At 33.6% G+C, this 20209-nt stretch overlaps 3 protein-coding genes across 5 annotated transcripts; 1 reads left to right on the top strand and 2 right to left on the bottom strand.

The window, feature by feature from the left end:
* Positions 1–1190: 1190 nt before the first annotated feature.
* LOC18048470 (DNA-(apurinic or apyrimidinic site) lyase) lies at positions 1191–4978 on the bottom strand. 3 transcript variants are annotated; one of them, XM_024189828.1, is made up of 10 exons: positions 4600–4978; positions 4134–4226; positions 3759–3903; positions 3588–3638; positions 3230–3431; positions 2724–2802; positions 2262–2323; positions 1900–1986; positions 1713–1816; positions 1191–1451 (listed from the first exon to the last, which is right to left on the bottom strand). In XM_024189828.1, exons 1-10 carry the CDS (start codon positions 4831–4833, stop codon positions 1357–1359), a joined length of 1152 nt encoding a protein of 383 aa, XP_024045596.1. In that variant the 5' UTR covers positions 4834–4978; the 3' UTR covers positions 1191–1356. The 3 variants fall into 3 exon arrangements, with proteins under 3 accessions (XP_024045596.1, XP_024045597.1, XP_006440006.1); XM_024189829.1 differs by having other exon boundaries at positions 4134–4222; positions 4600–4678; XM_006439943.2 differs by lacking the exon at positions 3588–3638.
* Positions 4979–7361: 2383 nt separating this feature from the next.
* On the top strand, positions 7362–15040 carry LOC18048469 (CBBY-like protein). Its single transcript, XM_006439941.2, has 9 exons — positions 7362–7612; positions 10527–11101; positions 11369–11439; positions 11562–11720; positions 12137–12203; positions 12578–12673; positions 14142–14188; positions 14476–14556; positions 14680–15040. Exons 2-9 carry the CDS (start codon positions 10694–10696, stop codon positions 14801–14803), a joined length of 1053 nt encoding a protein of 350 aa, XP_006440004.1. The 5' UTR covers positions 7362–7612; positions 10527–10693; the 3' UTR covers positions 14804–15040.
* Positions 15041–16628: 1588 nt separating this feature from the next.
* On the bottom strand, positions 16629–17419 carry LOC18048467. Its single transcript, XM_006439939.2, has one exon. The coding sequence runs from the start codon at positions 17407–17409 to the stop codon at positions 16630–16632; it is 780 nt and encodes a 259-aa protein (XP_006440002.2). The 5' UTR covers positions 17410–17419; the 3' UTR covers position 16629.
* Positions 17420–20209: the final 2790 nt, after the last annotated feature.

Raw genomic sequence — 20209 nt, 5'->3', positions numbered from 1 at the left:
TGCAGTTTCGTCCTTCATTTCTGTACTTGTTTGACTTATGGCCCCGTTACTTTTGCGATTTCACAGTTTCCTTCCTTTAGGGGGACCTGCGTTCTACTCTGGTTTGACATGACTGTGGTCAAACCAAGTCCACAAGGAGGAAAGGAAAACATTTAACCAACTACGGGATTGATTCTGACCCACCGGACGAGGACATCGCAGTGATTCGACACGTGTTCAAATCTCATTGGATGGTTTCTCTGCTTATGGTACGCCGCAGACATACGGGTAAATAGTAAATGTACTAAAATATACACGCATGCATGACCATTCTGCTATCATCGTCGTAACAGTATCCAATCAATGTGCATGGGAATTGTCAATATCAGTCGGCATCGATCTAAAACTAGTTTTAAAGTACATATAAAAAGCTTCGTAAAGTAGGAGGTTATTAGAACTTAGAAGCTATTTTTTTATGTTTTAATAATAAAACTAAAATTGCTCTTTTAAAAAACCAATTTAAATGTTTTTTTATTTTATTTATTTATAATCTACTACTATCTTTCAATCAAAGTCTTTCGTACCCGGTTTAGATATTATTATTATTATGACATAATTCAAATGTTTAGGCCATTCAAAATTAACATCCAAAATTTACTGAAATTATTTTAAGAAATTTGTATGAAAGATGTCTATTTTTACTCAATTTGTTTTTAGTAATTAAGAGGAAAAGAAAATTCTGGCACAAGGCTGCGAGTGCGACTCTGAATCCGTGCCCCCAAAGTTGTGCACACGGGTCCTTGATTTACAACGTTAAGTGAAGAAGTTTAAAGAACAATATCAAAGTCAATTACAACTACTTTTATGACATGCGTTTTTTTTATATGTGAGAAAATACAAGTTAGGCACCATCTAAAAAGGTTGAATCATACGCGTTTTAATGTTCGTTTAGTTTGCTTATACAAAATAAAAACACATTCTTTCGCTTTGGCTGTGCATATGCTCAAATTCATCAACAGTCCATTAAAATGATGATGGGTTCGTTACTTGTATAAGTTAATTAGTGAAAACATGTGATACAGTATGGCTATTTTCTTTTTCTTTTTTTTTTCTGTTTGTATTTAAAATCCGGATCAATGTAATTTTGGTTGGGAATCTAGCTTCAATCAAATCCAATTTGACCTTGGCTAAGACAAATCACAAGTGTGTAGTTAGTTATCAACTGAAAGGCGAGCACAATCAATTGTAGTCCAATTGGAAAAGTGACATAGCCACCAGTTAATACAACCATGAGTTCCCATTAACAAATTTGAGGAATTAGTGTTGCTGAAAGACTATAGTAACATCATTACACCATTAAGAACGTACACATCAACTTCACTCATCGAGATTCTTTTTTTCCCTTTTTTCTGAATCTGAACTGGCTTCTGAAAGCTCAAGTGAAACAGGGCAATGGTCACTCCCATAAAAACCTGCAAACAAAGAATAATAAGATGCACAAAGAATTGGCATTGATATAATTTTCTGTTTTATGTATCACCATAGAGACAATGTTAATGAAATCATGCGGTTCAAGAGCAAGCTCTTCAGATTTTTATTTTTGTTCCCGACTAGCTACTTGGACAGTAACAAGATTTTCATACATTCATCACACATTCCAACACTAGTTTCAGGTATGTATATGATAATGTAAAAGCTGTACACCAGAAAAAAAAAAAAAAAAAAAATAGTACCTTCTAACTCAATTCCGTGCCCTTGCATTTCACATGCAATTATATGATCTTTGAGTTCTTCTGAAACAATGAAATAGTCTATTCTCATCCTTTTTCCTCGATACCTGAGAGAAAACTTTCAGTATATGATAACCTATAGATTTAGATCCAAATTGAGTGTTAAATTTGACTTCGATCTCCCACGTACTTTCCAATGGGATTTCCAGACCATGAGAAGCCACAATCCATGTCCTTTTCCTTGTGTAAGAATCTGTATGCATCTATTAGCCTACCCCTGAAGCATAATCCATAAAAATTCTCAAAAGGTATTTTCTTTTAATTTTTAATAGGGCAAAAAGGAACATAACATCTGTATAACTAGGAGAATTATGAATCCATGACCATTGGAGATATTTTTAATGAGATGTGGAGAAGAAGGATGAAATGAAGAAATTATAAGAGTTGCCCATCACTCTTATCTATGACTGATCCATATCTCATGGAGAAAACACCAGTTTTGATCATGGTTTCATAACTGCTAATTCATAGAAGCAAAGAAAAATTAAATACTCTTTCAATATGGCACCAAATCGCTTCCTCTCAGCAATTGTAAATCCAGGCTGCCCCCAATCCTGACTCAGCAAGAAACCAGGTCCCAAAAAAAAAAAAAAAAAAAATCGTTAACGCATTTAGAGGATTACATTACTTAACCACAGTTTGAAGACCCAAGGAAATTCAACATCTTAGTTAGCATTACATGACAGACTATCATTACATCCCAGTTGCTTGTAACTTATAACATAGTAAATTCAGCAAACAGGCCAAATCAGAGTTCAAAAATAAATGCACATGCATCAGAAAGGAAAGGGCCCTACTCGTTTCACCAGCTTTCTTCTGTTTTTTATGTTTCTAGTTATCTGGTTTCAATTGGAATGCTTGGAACAATATTGCATGACTATGTAATGAAATAATGCGAAGGTAGAAATAGAACAAAGATTATATTAAGATAAGTTATGATAACAAGACTAACACCTCTTTATTTGGAGGAACGTAACCATTGAGCTTTGCAGCAGCGAAAAATTCAGGATGACTCACATCGATCTCTTCATGGCTGCAAATTAATGTAAAAAATAAGTATGAGTCGAAAAAATGCTACTGTTAAGTGGAAATAATGCTCTAAGAATAATTAAAGTAGTTGGCACAGAGACTTCTAATTCTTGTTAAGCAAAACTTTCTAGTTTATAAAAGAGTCAAATTTCAACGTTTCTACGAAACAAAAGTTGCGTTTTGTGCAGTTCCATCACCATCAACTTTCAGAGAATGGTGAGCATCTACTAAAATGTGTTTAAACAAAAATATTTTATTCGAGCTGACAAAAAAGGTTTATAGGAATTGATATTAGGCTGGGAGTCAATCCTGCAGCAGGTATAGCTGGATGACCTGAGGCAAGCATCAAATAGAATGGGAACACTCAAAAGCTAGAAAAATGCTAAATATTCACCCCCATACCTACCAGTTTTGAGGGAAGAAATTCTCACCTTACATTAAGATCACCACACCATATAAGAGGCTTCCCTGAACATTGAGAAACAAACTCTTGGATCCTCTTATCCCATTTTCTTCTCCGTTGAAATGAATTTTCCTCCTCTTTCCAACCGTTATTAGGTGCATAGGTATTCAATAAATAGAAAGTCTCAAATTCAGCTAAAATGACCCTGCCATCTGGTTCATACTTCAAAGCTGACAACAAGAAGTGACAAACTGAACTATTATTGCACAAGCAAACATAGAAAAGACAAATAAACAAGTTCATCCATGTATTGTTTCAGCCCTCTGCTGTCACTGTCAGACCACATCTAACCACTCAGATATACAAGGAAAAGCAAGGTACTTCACTAAATCCGAACTCCCCCTGACCCAAGTGCAAAGATAGAAAGTACACTCCAGCTGATAGATTAAAGTTATTGGAACAAGAAAAGCAATAAGCTTCAAATTACAACTGCAAAATCTGTTAAGATTTTTTCACAATGCAAACATAACAAAGTGACAGACTGCAAACCAAAATACCTGTTTTCTCAAGAGAGAAAGAGACCTTTTTTGGTTGAAAACACTTTTTGACTAACAGTGCTGTCCCCGCATACTTTGAATCAGCTAGAGACCACCAAATCTGATAATTTTTAAATGGCGGACTTGAAAGGGCACGCATCAATATCTGCATGAAAATAGAAAAGTTTACAATACATTTTAAGAGTTTTAGAAATTGGCCTTGAGCACATCGCATGAATTACAAGCGATTAAATTCTTCCTCATGAGATGCAAGAACTATCATTTATTACAGATACCAAAATTCTAACTCCAAGCACACATCACTCATGATATTGTTCAGGTATGTAAAACATAAACAAATTCAAAAGTAGGAATAACAAACAAAAAAACTGTTACCAGCTTTTCCTCACGGGAAGCTTTTGTATCATCTTTCAACTCCTGATGGTTTTTCGGTGCATCCTTTGAACCAGCAGCAGGCATCCTCACTTCCTACCATTAGCATGCAGTTAGAGAGGTTCTCGCCCACACTTTTGCCCAAGTAATTGCTCAATGATCAGCATGCGGCCAAATGTATATTGTTTTTTCTTTGGAAAGAAAAATAAAGTAAAAGCTACATGCAACCAAAACAGTCAAATACCCAAACAATTACCCAAGCAATCAGACTGCAAACACTGAACTGCGATTGCAGAATCACACACATTCATCAAATTTCAAATTCCCATAAAATAAAAGAAAATATTAGAAGCAAAATGCGACAGAAACAATCAAATTTCGGTACAATATCACAACAAACACACATATTGATCAAAACACTCGAATTCAATTACATTTCACAATCAGTATCACCCGAAAATCAAATCACCTGTAAGGCAATGACGTCAGGGTCGAAAGTGGTGATGAAGTTGGAGAACTCAGGCCAGTTGTTTTTGACACGAAGAAGCAAACTGTTGGCGTTCCATGTTACGAACTTGAGGGGATCTTTCTTGCTGTTTTCTTCGCTTGAAGTTTCAGTCGTCTCGCCGTCTTTCTTTGAAGGCGAAAGCGCGGGTTTCTTCGCTGAGCACTCCTTCTCTATCGGCTTAAAAAATCGCTTCATGGTTGATGCTCTTTGCTTTCGAGTGGAATCGCAGTCACTGTTTCTGCTGCTTCTCTTCCTTCTCAACACAAATTAAACCATCACTCATTCCACACTCCACTCTCCGTTTTTGTTCGTATCTAGGTAAATACAATCTTTTTTTACTTCATTCATTCACACCTTTGCGCTTATTGGGATTTTTTTTCCTTTTTTATCCAAAACAAATAGGGCTTGCCTTAAAATTTCGGGTAAAACTGTGGGGTCCAACTGTTGCACGGTACACCGTTTTCCTTTTATCTTTTGATCCCCTATTTTATTTTTTATTTATAAATTTATGATAATTTTATTTTTCTCTTTTCCTCTCCTTTATATTCAGATATTCTGTTCCTTTTTTTCTCCACTTAGATAATTAATCAATCATTAGTCGGTAACTCCTTTTAAATTAAAATATCATTAACTAACCAATTACCTCAATTATTTTTCACATCTCAACTAAAACAAAATGCATAAATTTAATTTGAATATTCAGGTGGCAATTGTGAGGTCATGACAATTGAATAAATTAAAAAAATAAATTAAATTATCAGCTGTAAGTGATTGATGTCATGTTGATTTATATCTATAAAGGGATATTATCATTGCACCACTTTTATTTTATCTTAGGTTCATCTAACCACTATAAAATTTTAACATGTATTTTGCACCACATTTCTTTTCATATTTGTATAAACTAGCCACTTTTGCATTAACACTATTAAATAATTTTAATAAATGATAATATTACCCCAAATAAATTAAAAGACTATGTTATCTTATAAAAACTTTTAAAATTAAAAATTATAATCATAAAAATATCTATAAATTTAATAAAAAATAAATCTCAAATAAAGGTGCTCAACTGATTTTTACTAAATTTAGATTTTACAAAAATTTAATAATTATTTTTATTAAAAATTATAATTTTAAAAAATTTAATAAAAATAAATTAATTTATTGATTAAAAAATTATAATTTTGTAAAATTTTATTAAAATAACTGAATTTATTTCTTAAAAGAATCAATCCTAAAATTTTAATAATTTAGGGGATTTTTATTAAATCCCAAAATTTTACAATTATTTTTATAATTATACTTTTATATTAAAATAATTTTTATTAAAAATAAAATTTCTAATTTTGAGATTTATTTTTATTAAATTTAGGGATATTTTTATCATTATATTTTTTTATTTTTTAAAGTTTTATAAATAAAATGGTCTTTTAATTTATTTGAGGGTAAAATTGTCATTTTATTAAAATTATTTAATAGTGTTAATGTAAAAGTGGTTAGTTGATACAAATGAGAAAATAAAGATAATGCAAAGTACATGTTAAAATTTTATAGTGATTGGATGAACATAAAACAAAATAAAGGTGGTGCAATGATAATTTCTCATCTATAAATAAAGTTTAAATTTTGTTATTTTTGAATAACTAATAACTTTGAAATTAAATCGGATTTTAGTTATTTTTTATTTAAAGTCCAGTCTACGTATAATTTATAGTGGCAATCAAAGTGTAAGGAAAGAAAATAGAATACATAATTTCTATAATTAGTTATTTAATATTTTATTTTAATAATGTCATGCTAGTTTTATTTTTTAAGCTAATTTATTAATTGAATTTTAATGTGAAGTCATTACTTATCTCACTTCTTCAATTAAAAAAAATTAGAATTAGATATTAATATATAGTTTTATGTCAAATTTTTAACTCGAGACAACTTACCCATTTTTTAATTGTTTAAATTATTCACAAATTTGAAACAATTTAGATTTATGTATCAAATTTTTAAAACATATAATTTTTTAAAATTTCAATATACAGCAGGGAGTGTAGCGTTAATTACCGAACTATAACATCCTACTGTTGAAACTATTCTTACATGGCTAATGCTAAGTTACATGCATGTACCTTACAACCCTCTCACATAAATAGTGAATAATGTGGGTCCACTCACTATTCATGTGAGAGGGTTGTAAGATACATGCATGTAACTTAGAGGGATCCTTCTTACATTAGATCTAACAATGACAGCACAAGAAGACAAAATAGTGGGTACCGTCCAATAATTGCACAGTTTTCTGGTAGTAATAAAAATAATAATAATAAGAGTCCAGTTACAGTGTAACTATGTTACCGTGCTACGGTTGTATCCAGCCGTTGGATTCACTTGGATAGGTGGGGTTCATTGAGATTCGACGGTTGGGTCCAACTGTGGCACGATACCAAAATTACACTACAATTTTCTCCTAGGGTAATTTTCAGAAACCTCCCTTGAGGTTTGGGGTATTCTCACCTGGATAGAATGTATTCATGTATTCGCAGTGACCTCCCTTCAGGTTAGTATTCCGTTTCATATAAGTTAAGCAGGCAAGGGTAGGATCGTAATTAAACAAATTTAATATTTTCACCTTGGGCTTTGAAATTAGTTTGAACTTTGTTAATATCCATAGGGTAATAAATTGAAACATGCTTTTATACCCTGTAAACATGCTTTTACTCAACAAATATTAATACAAAATGAAAAGTTCTCATCTCTTTCCTCTGCCAAAGCCGAAGCAACCAAGCTTAAAATCTATTTCATTTTCTCTCTTATACTTTCATCAAGCACTTTGCCCATAAATTGAGGACCATGACGGTGAAGTTGAGGACTCCAATACGGGCGATGAACGATTTAAGGCCGTGAGGTCAGAGAGTACCGACCAGTGAGTTTCGTGGGCTACCAATCAATATCTTACTTTTTCCAAGCCTCAGATGAGGTATGTATGAAGAACTTTTAGTGCATGTTAGTTTTTGTTTGCTTTGTTGATGAGTTGAGTAAAATATGAAAATGGATCTTCAAAATTGATTGAGAATATGGCTGATGCTTCTTATTTTTGTCATCAATTAATGTTAGTTGTAGTGAATGGAGTAACCCAAATGCATGTTGAAAATAAATTGAAGTTTGTAATTAGTATTCTATAAAAGAAAATGCTTCAATCCTTTTCGCGGATAGCTTTTTGGTATTTGACATGCCTAGGTTGAATTTATAACCATTAGGAGTAAATGTAATATTTAAGGACATTAGATTTTTTTGTATTATTGAGATTTTCTAGTTTTAGAAAATCCAAGATTCTGTTCATTTTTAGTGTGATTTTCCATAAAGTTGTAAGATTATATATGTATGCAGCAACATGTTAATACAAAATTCATTTGAAAGGTTATCTTCATCAACTGTGTTCTATAGTGTTAGATGGTTGCCAACCATTTTGTGTTGGGTCAGTGTGTTTAGTCTTTAAGATTCACATAAATGTTTTATTTCGGTTGTTCGTCAGTTTTAATTTCATCAATAGAAAGTGTCAATAATGAAGCTGCATGATAGGGCTTAATATTGATGTACATTGAAATAATAAAGTAATGGTTCCATAATGTTAAAACAAGAAAAAAAAAAGATATAAATTTTGTGATAGATCAACTGCAATGACTTGGTGGTTGGCAATAACTTGTTATTTCTGTTATGAATAAAATCTTAGTTCTGTTATACGTAGTCTCTTTGCATTAAAATTTCTGCAAAATGTTGTTAGATTGAATAGAAATATAAGTTGCTACTACTGTTGAAATCAAGTATATCGTAGTATGTTTTGCAGCATAACAGTGTTTAACGAGTAGAACCACGATTGTTTGAATCTACTTATGTATGTGTTTACAATATTTCCATAACTTATATTCACTATAAATTGCATACTAATACGATATTTTTATTAATAAAGGGCAACTAACCCAAGCCTAAAGAGATAGTCGATAGTTAATCCTGCAGCAGCAGCTTTGGCAGCAAGAGTGTTCTTTGAGAATACATTGACATGCATAGGTGTTCCAACTTTGAATAATGATTGGAAAGTGGTGAGATTTGAATGATTTTTGAAGAGTTTGTAGATGCATGGTAGATATGGAGGTATGAGAGGATATTGGTAGTGATGTTTTGATAATGTTGAAGGAAGAAGAAAGCTTTAGTTATGAGTAGCAGAGGCTTTGTTGTTTGTTGAGCTTGGCAATGGCTAATTATATAGCCAACAAACATAAATATTGGCAGTAACAATTATAATTTCTAAATTTATTTTTAATTTTTTTACCCTAATTCAGCTGTAAATTATTTTGGGAATAGATGAGAATAATCTGGTAACTTTATTGTGTTTATAGCCTTTGGCGCCAAAACAGATGTAATGCTATCAACCAACAATCACTGTTTTGAACATGAAAAATATGTTTTTCTTAAGTTAAGGGTATTTTAGATATTTTGTCAGTCAACAAACAGTCTAAGAATGGGAATACTAAAGTGAGGGGAGGTCACTGAGAGTACGTGAATACATTCTATCAAAGTGAGAATACCACAAACCTCAGGGGAGGTTTCTGAAAATTACCCTTTTCTCCTAATAATAATAATAACATTCCGACTAAAAAAAAGAATATTTTAGAAATAAGATCGTGACTAAAGAACTCATAAGATAAGGTACTATTAGCCTAAGCATCATTAGATGGTTTTATTTTTATTAATTTTTATTAATTTTTTAATCATCTAATAGTGTCTAAGTACCGTAGCCAAACCCATATAAAAATAGTACTCCCAAATAAGATGACTAAGCTATTAGTATTTATGAATCATGCTCTATCATGATCTACAATGTCTTGCGTGATAAATAAACTAGTATCCCAATATGTTCACATCAATTTTAATTAGAGGTATTTTTATCTAGAATGTATTTTCTTGTTAATAAACTAAGATAAAATTGTAAAGAGTAAATGCTAATTTAGTTTCTATATCTTAACTTAAGTATCCGTTTAGTTCTTATATTTTGAAAAACATCTAAAAAAATTCTTTTTTTACCCTTATTTTTCTTTATTTTTACAATAATACACTGACAAAATATATTATTGACATTAATTAAAGCAATGTTTAATGTACTTGCAACAATCTTATTAATAGTTATTTTATAAAAAATAAATTATCAAATTAATCATAAAAGTAAAATAATAACATTAAAATTTGTGAAAACTTTTACATTACTTTTAAGACTAATTTGATAAATTAATATTTTTTTCTTTTTATTAATATCTTCAAGAAGGCAAGAATATTATTACAAAGTGTATTATTGCAAAAGAAAAGAAAAATAAAGGAAAAAGTGTAATATATTTAACAACAAAGCTATCTTAAGATACTTTTTAAAATGTAGGGGCTAAACAGACACTTAAGTTAAAATATAGGGATTAAACGAATATTTATCCATTTGTAAATCAATTATAATTTTAAGCAATTTGCATAAATTTCCCCTGTTTATATATTTACTTTTTAAAAAATATATATAAATTTATAATATATGTATTACTTAAGGGCGACATTGTGTTTTAAATATTGAATTACTTAAAGGAAAAATTATCAGTCGTTCACCTAACAATTATTGTGTTATATATATTAAAAAAAACTAAAAGAATTTAAATTTGATTGATTTTGCACTCATTCTTTACAATATGTATCAACCGTCCATAAAAAAAAAAAGACAGAAATATACTTACAAAATGACCATCACTACCATTTTGTATTACTTTTATTTTATAACATGTGTGATAATGAAGTAATCTTTGGGTGGATGGCTAATAATTTCTTTGTACTAAATATTTTCTTTGGTTCGTACTTTTCAGGAATAGGCGGGCAGTTCACGGGCCTGACAATTGAGCCCAATCCAGTAGTTTAACTGACACTCTACCGCAAGCCCAATAATAATAATAAAACGCGCACGCGCGCGCAAATGCAATGCGACCGTAAAAGATTTTTGTGGCGTTAACGCAGGATAAGCAAAGCGTGGGATATGAAAAAGAGCGTCACAAAGGCACCACTGACCACATCATCATCACGATTCACCCCGAACAAGAAATTCCACAGAGCTCTGCTAAAACCAATGGCATCAACAACTTTCTCTCTTTCGTTGTCTACACTTGCTTCCTCAACAGCTTATAACTCTGGCAATCACATTCCAACTATTAGCTGCAAAAGTAATGAGAAGAGTAGCTTATGCTTATCGTCGTCTTCTTTTTTGGGTTCAAGATTAAATGTTAGCAGACGTACAAGTAGTGCGAATCCTATGAGCATGAGAAATGTCAGAATCGCTTGCTCGGCGTCTGTTCTTCTCTCGGCCCTTTTATTTGACTGCGATGGCGTGCTCGTTGATACCGAGAAGGATGGCCACAGGATTTCTTTCAACGACACTTTCAAAGAAGTAACCCCACTCGCCTTGCTCCCACTTGTTCTGTTTTTCTGCTCAGATTAACATCCATATATACATTCAAATTAACTATAATAATAATTAAATATTTGCTGTTGGATTATCTGCGTTTTATTATTTCGGGGAAACTGTCTGTGTTACACAGGAAATTGGCTTTTTTGGAGAAATGGAAGAATATCCAATTAGGTATAAGTTGCATAATGAATGGCAAATGACTTGCAAATGGATGATAACACGGTATTGATTTAATTAATTGTGCAGAAAGAATTAGGTGTTACCTGGGATGTGGATTTGTACGGCGAGTTGCTTAAAATTGGAGGTGGAAAAGAAAGGTATTTCCATTAGTCCAAGTTTGAAAGCTTTCTATGTTTGTGTAGTATGCCTAGTAAATGTAACAGAACTACAGAGAGAAATTACGAATCCTGTAGAACTCTGCTGATTCTGGTTTTTGTAGGATGACAGCCTACTTCAACAAGACTGGTTGGCCAGAAAAGGCACCGTCTGATGAAGAAGAAAGAAAGCAATTCATTGCTTCTCTTCACAAGCTGAAGACAGAGTTGTTCATGGCCCTTATTGAAAAAAAGTTGCTACCTCTTCGGCCTGGTGTTGCAAAGTTGGTTATCATCTGAACTTCTTTTTCTATGCAATATTGATATTTGGGTTTAATTATTACATATAATTCTACAGTTTATGCCTTAGCAAGCCTACTAGTCAGTAACACTCATAGGTCATTTGATCAGGTTCAGACCAGTGTCCTATTGTCATGATGAATGTCTTGTATTGCCTACATTCTCAATGACTTATTGCCTTGAGATTTCTGTGTTCTTCTCCATCCATGGTATGCTTTAAATCTATCAATGTGAATTTGTGTCTCTGATGTTAGTCACATACTCTTCCACTACCTCGTACCTCTATTCAACAATTATCGTTAGGAAAGATTCCCTGAAGATGAATCAGCAAATTCTATGTTGAGATAAATTTTAAAATTCTAGATGCATGCTTTGATGAGTTTTCTTATTGTTTGTTCAGGCTAATCGATCAGGCTCTGGAGAAGGGAGTCAAAGTTGCTGTATGTAGCACCTCCAATGAGAAGGCGGTATGAACAGTCAGGTTCTACAACTGTAATAGCTTGTGTGATTAGTTTACTACGCTGAGAGAATCTGTCCAGCAATGAAAACCCACTTATTCTATATCTTAGTATTTTAAAGGACATTTCGACAGGTAGAGTTTCATGTTTCTATAAACCGACCTTTTTTATGGAAGCTTGAGGCATAATCAATGGAAAGTACAAGAAGTAATAAATGTTTTGAATTATTTGAGCATATTATTCTCAAACTTCTTGTACATTTTAGTTATGTATGTCTTTAGATTTAAGGTCAGAATCAAGAGTTTGTAATTAGTGTGCTTCTGTTAAGATAATGGTGAATTCTTCTCCTCTCTCAGTGACTCAACTATGTGCACTAATTTCAGGTAACTGCAATAGTTTCTTTCTTGCTGGGACCAGAGCGAGCTGAAAAAATTCAGATATTTGCTGGAGATGTCGTTCCCCGCAAAAAGCCTGATCCGGTAAAAATATGCTCTCTTACAGTTGATATAGTATGCAATGTCTTGAAAACACATGCACATAAGAATGTTCTGGTTTAGCTTTCAAACCTTTTATGGTGGTAATATAGCCTTCATTCTTCAATATGAGTCGCCACAGCTTTAATAGGATATTTGGAGTTGCTCACACTTAAAATCCTTCCTGTCCAGGCATCTAACTCCGACTGGATGAAAAAAATAATTTAAAGAACAGAAAAATAGCACTCTTTTAACTTAATGTGTATTTTTTTTCTTTTTATGTTATTATTGTTGAAAAAATAGCATATCAATATGCTATTTTGAGGACACATATTGAGTGGGTCCCACTTAGCGAAAGTGGGAAATCTTGTGAGGTTCGGATCTACTCCGTTAATACTTCAAAAGTGTATTTTTATTTTCTCAAAATGGTGATTGGGTGAATGAGAAATTGTCTCTTAAAGTTTACCGTTGAAGTTGGAAATTTAAAAGGAAATGAGGCTTATCCCACATGTGAAAAAGAAGCCAAGGGATTAGTGTTTATATATAAACACTTAACCATGCACGAACAAGAATTTTAAGGATAGAGACTCTCCACACGCGCGTGCGCAAGGGGGTGTGAATCCATGACCGATTTGGTTGAACTCGTGTGCGTACGCGAATGTCAGCCCAAAATACCCAAGCTTGCGTGGCACTTTTTTAATTTCCTTTTTTATTTTTTTATTTTTTGTAACAGTTTCACACCTTTAATTTTCAAAAGATTTGTAACAGTTTCGCAATTTTTGAATTGAATTGTTTAAATTCAATGGCTGTTATAGCAATTAAATTGCATATATTGAATTCCGAAATTCAATTTTTATGCTGCTGTTGCTTTCTGATCGAGTTTGCCGCTGTTGTGGTTTGCCGGAATTATTTTTTTTTGTAACAGTTTCACACCTTTTGAATTCATAAGATTTGTAACAGCTTTGCAATTTTTGAATTGAATTGTTTAAATTCAATGGCTGTTACAGCAATTAAATTGCATATATTGAATTCCGAAATTCAATTTTATGTTGCTGTTACTTTCTGATCGAGTTTGCCGCTGTTGTGGTTCGCCGGAATTATCTGTCTGTGCTTTGACGGGAAATTTGTGCCCGTTGTATCCTGGGAAACAGTTACCAGCAAACCTAAAGCACTTCAGTAGGTGGTAAATTTGTTTCAAGGACACTCTGTTACAGGCCTCGAGTTTATTTTCTTCGTTTCATTTCGTTTCCAGTTGCTGTTTTTCTTTTGCTGTTGTTTAATATCAGTTGCTGTTTTGCTGTTGTTAAATTACCTACTGGTTTTATTTGTTTAACTCACTGTGATTATTTTTTCTAACAATTATGTGATTCTAGAACAATACTCTCTTTCAAAGCCATTCTGTTATTCTCTCTTTTATGTGTCTTTTTGTTATACATTCTCTCTGTTGCTGAACTGCATCCACTCTTCCTGCCAGGCCATTTATACATTAGCTGCTAGCACTCTGGGTGTTGATCCTTCAAGGTATTGGGGATGATAACATGACCTAGCTGATCATATATGTTATGATAATCAATTAATTATGCTTTTTTGCTTAATATCTTTTGATCAAGTTGAAAAACTAAAATTTGCACATGTTTGGATTCATTTGCTAACATCAATTTAAAATCACAATTAGCTGTCATCACTTCACAACTACTAATCACTTTCCACATTCTCACTTACATATGCTAATTTTTTTTTTTGCAATATTCTTTTATTTTATAAGATGTTTATTGCTCATTGATAATGCTCTTTCCCTTTTTCTACAGCTGTGTTGTGGTTGAGGACAGCACCATAGGACTTGCAGCTGCTAAAGCTGCTGGAATGAAGTGTATAGTAACAAAAAGCAGGTAACTTTATTTTCTACTAATGGAAATTTTTGCAATCTGCCACTCCTCGGTTTGCAAATCATGAAATTATCCTGAACAGTTTCAAACTTAGTTCTGTTTGCTCCTGCTGATCTCAAAATGCAGTTACACGGCGGAAGAGGATTTCTTAAATGCGGATGCTGTTTTTGACTGCATTGGAGATCCTCCAGAAGAGCGGTTTGACTTGGCTTTTTGTGGAAGCCTACTTCAGAAGCAGTATGTTAGTTAAGCCACATAATCCCCTGTAATTTAATTGATCAATCTCTCTTCAATGGACTTCTCATTATATTTTCGCGTACATTAGTTATTGTATATCCCAAGGCAGTCAAACATTTCTTGACACCGAATGAGGTTTAAACACTAGTAAGGATAATTGTGCATAATGCTGCAAATTGGCTATTTCTAAGAAGCCAATGGCTCTACTTGTGATCGATAAGTGACCGAAAGCATATTTGTTTATCTCTTCCTGAGAAAAGTAATACAATTCTATTGAAAAAACTGTGTTGAATGCTCAAAAACGTGGCAGGCTGGCAGGTTCATTTGGTAATACGAAGAACCGTGTGGGTTTGAACTTTGTAATGATTTTGGGTTTATGCAAGATTTGATTAATGAGGGTAAATCAGGTCTATTTCTGTAAGATGTGTTATGTGAAATCAAAAGAGAAAGCAAGCAAGTCATTGAGTTTACAAGAAATGTAAAACATTCCAGTTTATGCAAAGAAAGTACTCGAAGTTTGGTATAGAGCTGCCAATTCAATTGAAACGTCTCCAATAAATAGCCGCAGTTAGACAGACGAAAAAAAAAAAAACGTCTTGTAATTTTCAGATTGTAGACAGGCATAACCAATGAGCCCAAAACCGTAAAGTGCTAAGAGCTACAAAAAAAGGCAAGAAAGTGACACAACACAGTTGGGATGATGATGATTGATGGGGAGAATGGTCTCGCAGAGACGGCTACGGCTACCCATTCAACATGGTGTGGTCCTTCGTAGAGAGAATATAGTTGAAGCGGATGGCTTTAAATCTCAACAAACGCTTCAAATATTTCACGGAATTGTGAAGATTCACGAGCAATTACAACCAATAAAGATGGCTAACTCGAGTGACCACAAAACAAGCAAACAAACTTTGCGTTCCAATTTACAGAACAGAGCTGTAATGCAGTGTGTTATGCGTGTGAAGTGAACCTATTCCAGACTGGAAGACATAAAAAGCGTTGAAAGTTCATGAGCGCTCATTGATTATCAAGAACCAATGAATTTTTCTTATTATTTCATATTAAATTATTAATAGTAGCTCATTTGTTTCGAGCTTTTTAGACAAGAGCTCGATAGCTAGCCTGTCGACTACTGGAACAAAAAGCTAACAAAATTCATGCATTCAAACTTCAAAGCAAAACAAAACAAAAACAACCAAAAATTGGCTGTCAGCCAGAACTGAGAAGAATAGAAGCCAATCTGCCCCCACAACGACAAGAATTATAGCCCAAACGCCGAGTTGTAAATGCCCCACCAGCAATCTGGCATCTAATGCACCAACAATAATTAAACAACCATTAGAATTTATGATGCTATTATTAAAAAAATTTGTTAGTTTTGTCCAATTGAACATAGCTTAAGCTTGGCTATGCCAAATTCTCTTGCTCTAATAAAATCATTGTCATTATTTCTTCAAGGACCCCACATTTCACCGCCCCTCTTTCTTTATCATTGCGGACTCTTGCGATCATTTTTAAAACTACGGTCAATGAACCGTTGTTGCAACAACTCAAACTCAACAAAACTGCTTGAATCAGCCCATGATCAGTACTTGGGATTCCATCCTGGTTCGTCTCCGTTGTCAGTGACCCGTGACCATGGAGATGGAGAAATGCGCTCATTGGCTTAACATCTAGTTACTTTTGAGATTCAAAAGCATCATCTTCGACAAATTGAAAACTGGGATAAATAAATTTTGTTTTATATATATACATATGCGTGTGAAAAAATGATAAATCATACAATAAAAATAAAATGAATTTGCTACAAATAAAGAATTTAAAAAAAAAAATCATGAATTAGACTTTGTTTTTCTTTCTGAAAACGACCTCAGTATCAAGGCCGAATCCGTCAACTTTCCTAACCGCAATCAACTCCGACTCCCTAAACAACTCTACCAACGGCTTAACACTAAACAAATCATTAGCCGAGTACTTATCGGCGCGTCGGGATAACGCCACGTGTAGGACACAAACCCCAGCGGGCTTCAAAGTCCGTTCGATCTCCCCGACAAACTTCCACGGATACAAAGCGTGATCGAACACGTTAGAGAACTCAAAGTCAAAGGTTCCGTTGTCAAACGGCTGTGCATGAAAGTCTCCTTTGATAACAAGCGGGGGCCGGGGAACCAAGTCGATGCCAATGGAGTCGGACACACCGACGAGCTTTAGTGCGGCCACTTCTTGGCCAACGCGCGCCCCTATTGACAATGCCTTTGATTCGTTGAAAAGGAAGTGCCTTTGCTTTAGGTCTTGAAAGAAACGCGAGAACACGCGGACCTTGCGCTCCCAGTCACGCGTGGTCCATACCGCCCGGAGTTTGGGGTTTAGGGTTTTGTTCAACTGATGCTGGATGTATGTCTCGTAAGAGGCGTACCCAGGTCGGATACGGAGATCATTCGACTCGCCGCCGGAGGAGCTTTTCTTCGGAGGTGGAGTTCCAGTGGTGGGTTTCCGGTGGTGGGGAGACCTGGAGAGGCATAGGAATGTTAGGAGGAAGAAAGAGAAGAAAAGAGAGACGAAGAATGGTTTGAGGAGGAGGGGTAGTTTGGGGATTGTTGGTTTCATTTCTGCATGCATGGGAGCTCTGAGAGAGAGAGAGAGAGAGAGAGAGAGAAAGGAGACACAGGAGGAGGTGTCGAGTCTCTAAAATGAATGTTTTAGGGAGTTCCGTTTCCGTTATTAAAAAAAAAAATTATGCGTATTAGAAACGTGAAACGGAGCAAAATGCTTGCCTTCGGTTTTGCTCAAGTGTTAGAACTTAGAGAGTAGAAGAACAAGTGAAAGGAATGAATATATATATATATATATATAGATTGAGCAAGGGGTGCCTATTTTAAATGTGTTTTTATTATTCTTTTTATCCGAATTTAGTTCCTCAATCATTTTTTTTTTTTAATTTGTTATTTTGATGGAGAGAAGTTGTAAATGTTTATACTTTTTGAATAAAAAATGTCACCGAAAAGTAGAATGCACATGAAGAACAGAATATAAAGGTTGTTCTACGCGTTCTTGCACCGTTATAGTTATTGAGTTGACAATTTTGAATGGAAATATAAATAATTTTAGGTATCGGTTGGAATCCAACCCCATGTGGTGTCTTGTGCGGAAGGTATGAAAAAAAGGCATTTATTAAGTGGCATCTTTACTTATGATTGAAGGAATTTACTTGCAATCATGCTCCATAATTGACAATTATTTCTTTACAACCATTATTTTCTTTATAATTTTTTTTAAATAATTTAACTACTTATGAACACAGTTCCCTAAGACTAATGAATAATAATAATCCCTTGTAAACAATAAAAGAATTTTTAAAAGATCAATCATAATAGTGTAGTCGAGAAACTGCATTTTTTTTAATTTTTAATTGATCTCCGAAGTCTTATCTTTAAGCCGAGGCTCTGCAGAAGCAAAATCCTCATTTATTAAGGGTGTGTTTGGATTTGAGGTATTGTAGTTTTTAAGCTGCAGTTGTTGTGGAAAAAAAAAAACTATAATTATGAAACAAAAGTTAGTAATATATAGTACATTAACATAACTTCCGAGCTACAACAACTAGTATTTATTAAACACTTTAATGCTGTAGCTTTCTGCTCAATCTCAATCTCAAACGCACCCTAACTATAGAGAAAATGTTTAAAATCTAACAATTATATACGTAATAAAACATTGTTTAAACTTTAACGGCGTGTTTATTTTTGAGATTGAGAAATTGAAATTATTGATATCATTTACTTTACAAAATAAGAGTTAAAATTGGAATCACATTTATGGAGTCCATCTCGAATTGGGAATAGGGAATGAGAAACTGATTGGGTTAGGAACTTGTACCAGTCTCCTATTCTTGTGACTATCAAATTTGCCCCCATTGAAATTTCTAAATTCTGAAAATACCCCTTAAATAAAAAAAAGATGTTGGCCTCCATCACAACACGTCATCACTGGTCCTCTTCGTTTAAGCGCATCGTTTATGGAGCAGTACCTGCTCACCAAGATCTTCGTCTTCTTCATCTTCACAGATCTTCACCAACGAATAATATTGTTGTTGTTGTTGTTGTCGTCGTCATCCTTCATGTTGTTTTGATTATCATTATTGTAAAATTATTTAAAATTTTATTTTTTAATTATTTTTGTCTTTATTGTTATTATTTTCCTTTGTACTATTATTTTTATTCTTATTATTATTAATATAACAATAGATACAAATAAACTTGAGATAATAACTAACAAAAGGCATTTTAATAAATTCTAATAGTTCATTGTAATTCGAAAAGATAAACACAATAATAGGAATAGAGTTCATTTCGATTCTAATTCCCACAACTCAAGTATACAACTTTTTCTGAGTTTAATTTTTCATTCTGATTTCAGCCCATTCCGATTCTCATTTTGGCAACTCACCATTCTTGAATTTAATGAAGTAGTGAAAGAAAATTTTCTTGAAATATTGTTGTACCTTATTTTTACCTAACCTAACATGTCAGTAGAAAATTAAAATCAAATACGACAATTAATTATTATAATATTAGACTCCGAGGAGAATTCTTCATACCATGTCCCCATTAGAAATCTAAATACGACATGAACTCTGTAAATCACCTCAATAAAAAGGACTCCTACCCACAAGGTAAGGTATTATGGTTCCCCAAAAAAAAAGGCAAAAAAACTAGAGCTCATCCTTTCCCTTAAATTCTTTTCAGTATTATCGACAAACCTCCAAATTTTTGACTTAAGCATCAGAAGGCCTTTACTAGTATCAACCCCAGGCACTTATCGTGTTTTTTTCCCTTGTCTTGCAAATTGAAACACCCAGATACCTACTCTCCTTGATAATCCTGAAGACATTGACGCAGTCCGCCCTGAAGATGAGATGTATCAAGACCAAGACAATCAAAACGAGCCAATTCCTTAATCCAAAGATTTTTGTACTGGCATGAATGGTTTAAGTATGACCTTGCCGACAAATGTCAACTTGTGCGTCAGCTTATAGATGAACTTCGTCCACCATATACAGAACAAGCACGACAAAACCACCGACAAGCGTGATCCGACATCATCAGTCATGTTCAAGAGCTCAGTTTCATGATTATTTGTCTACATTTCAATAGTACTTAGAAAATACTAACTACTGGCAAGAGTATATACCTTTTCTCTTCCTTTTGAGTAATTTGCAACAGCCAAGCTAGCTTCATGTAATGCAACGAGGCCAATCGCCTGGAAACTTTCTAAGCTTAAGAGGTCTGTGTAAGGCCTACGGTTTAATGGTGCTCCTCTGATGTTGGACCGAACCTGTGCTGATACTTTTGGCTGGTCACCCCATAAAACTGCACAAGTACATAGGTTATTATTGTTTACTACTTTAATTTTCAGAAATGTT

Source organism: Citrus clementina, unplaced genomic scaffold (genome assembly GCF_000493195.1).
Source record: "Citrus clementina cultivar Clemenules unplaced genomic scaffold, Citrus_clementina_v1.0 scaffold_3, whole genome shotgun sequence".
NCBI classification, from domain to species: Eukaryota; Viridiplantae; Streptophyta; class Magnoliopsida; order Sapindales; family Rutaceae; genus Citrus; species Citrus x clementina.
The sequence above is the reverse complement of the archived record's forward strand: the minus strand, read 5'-3'. Positions and strand labels throughout refer to the sequence as shown.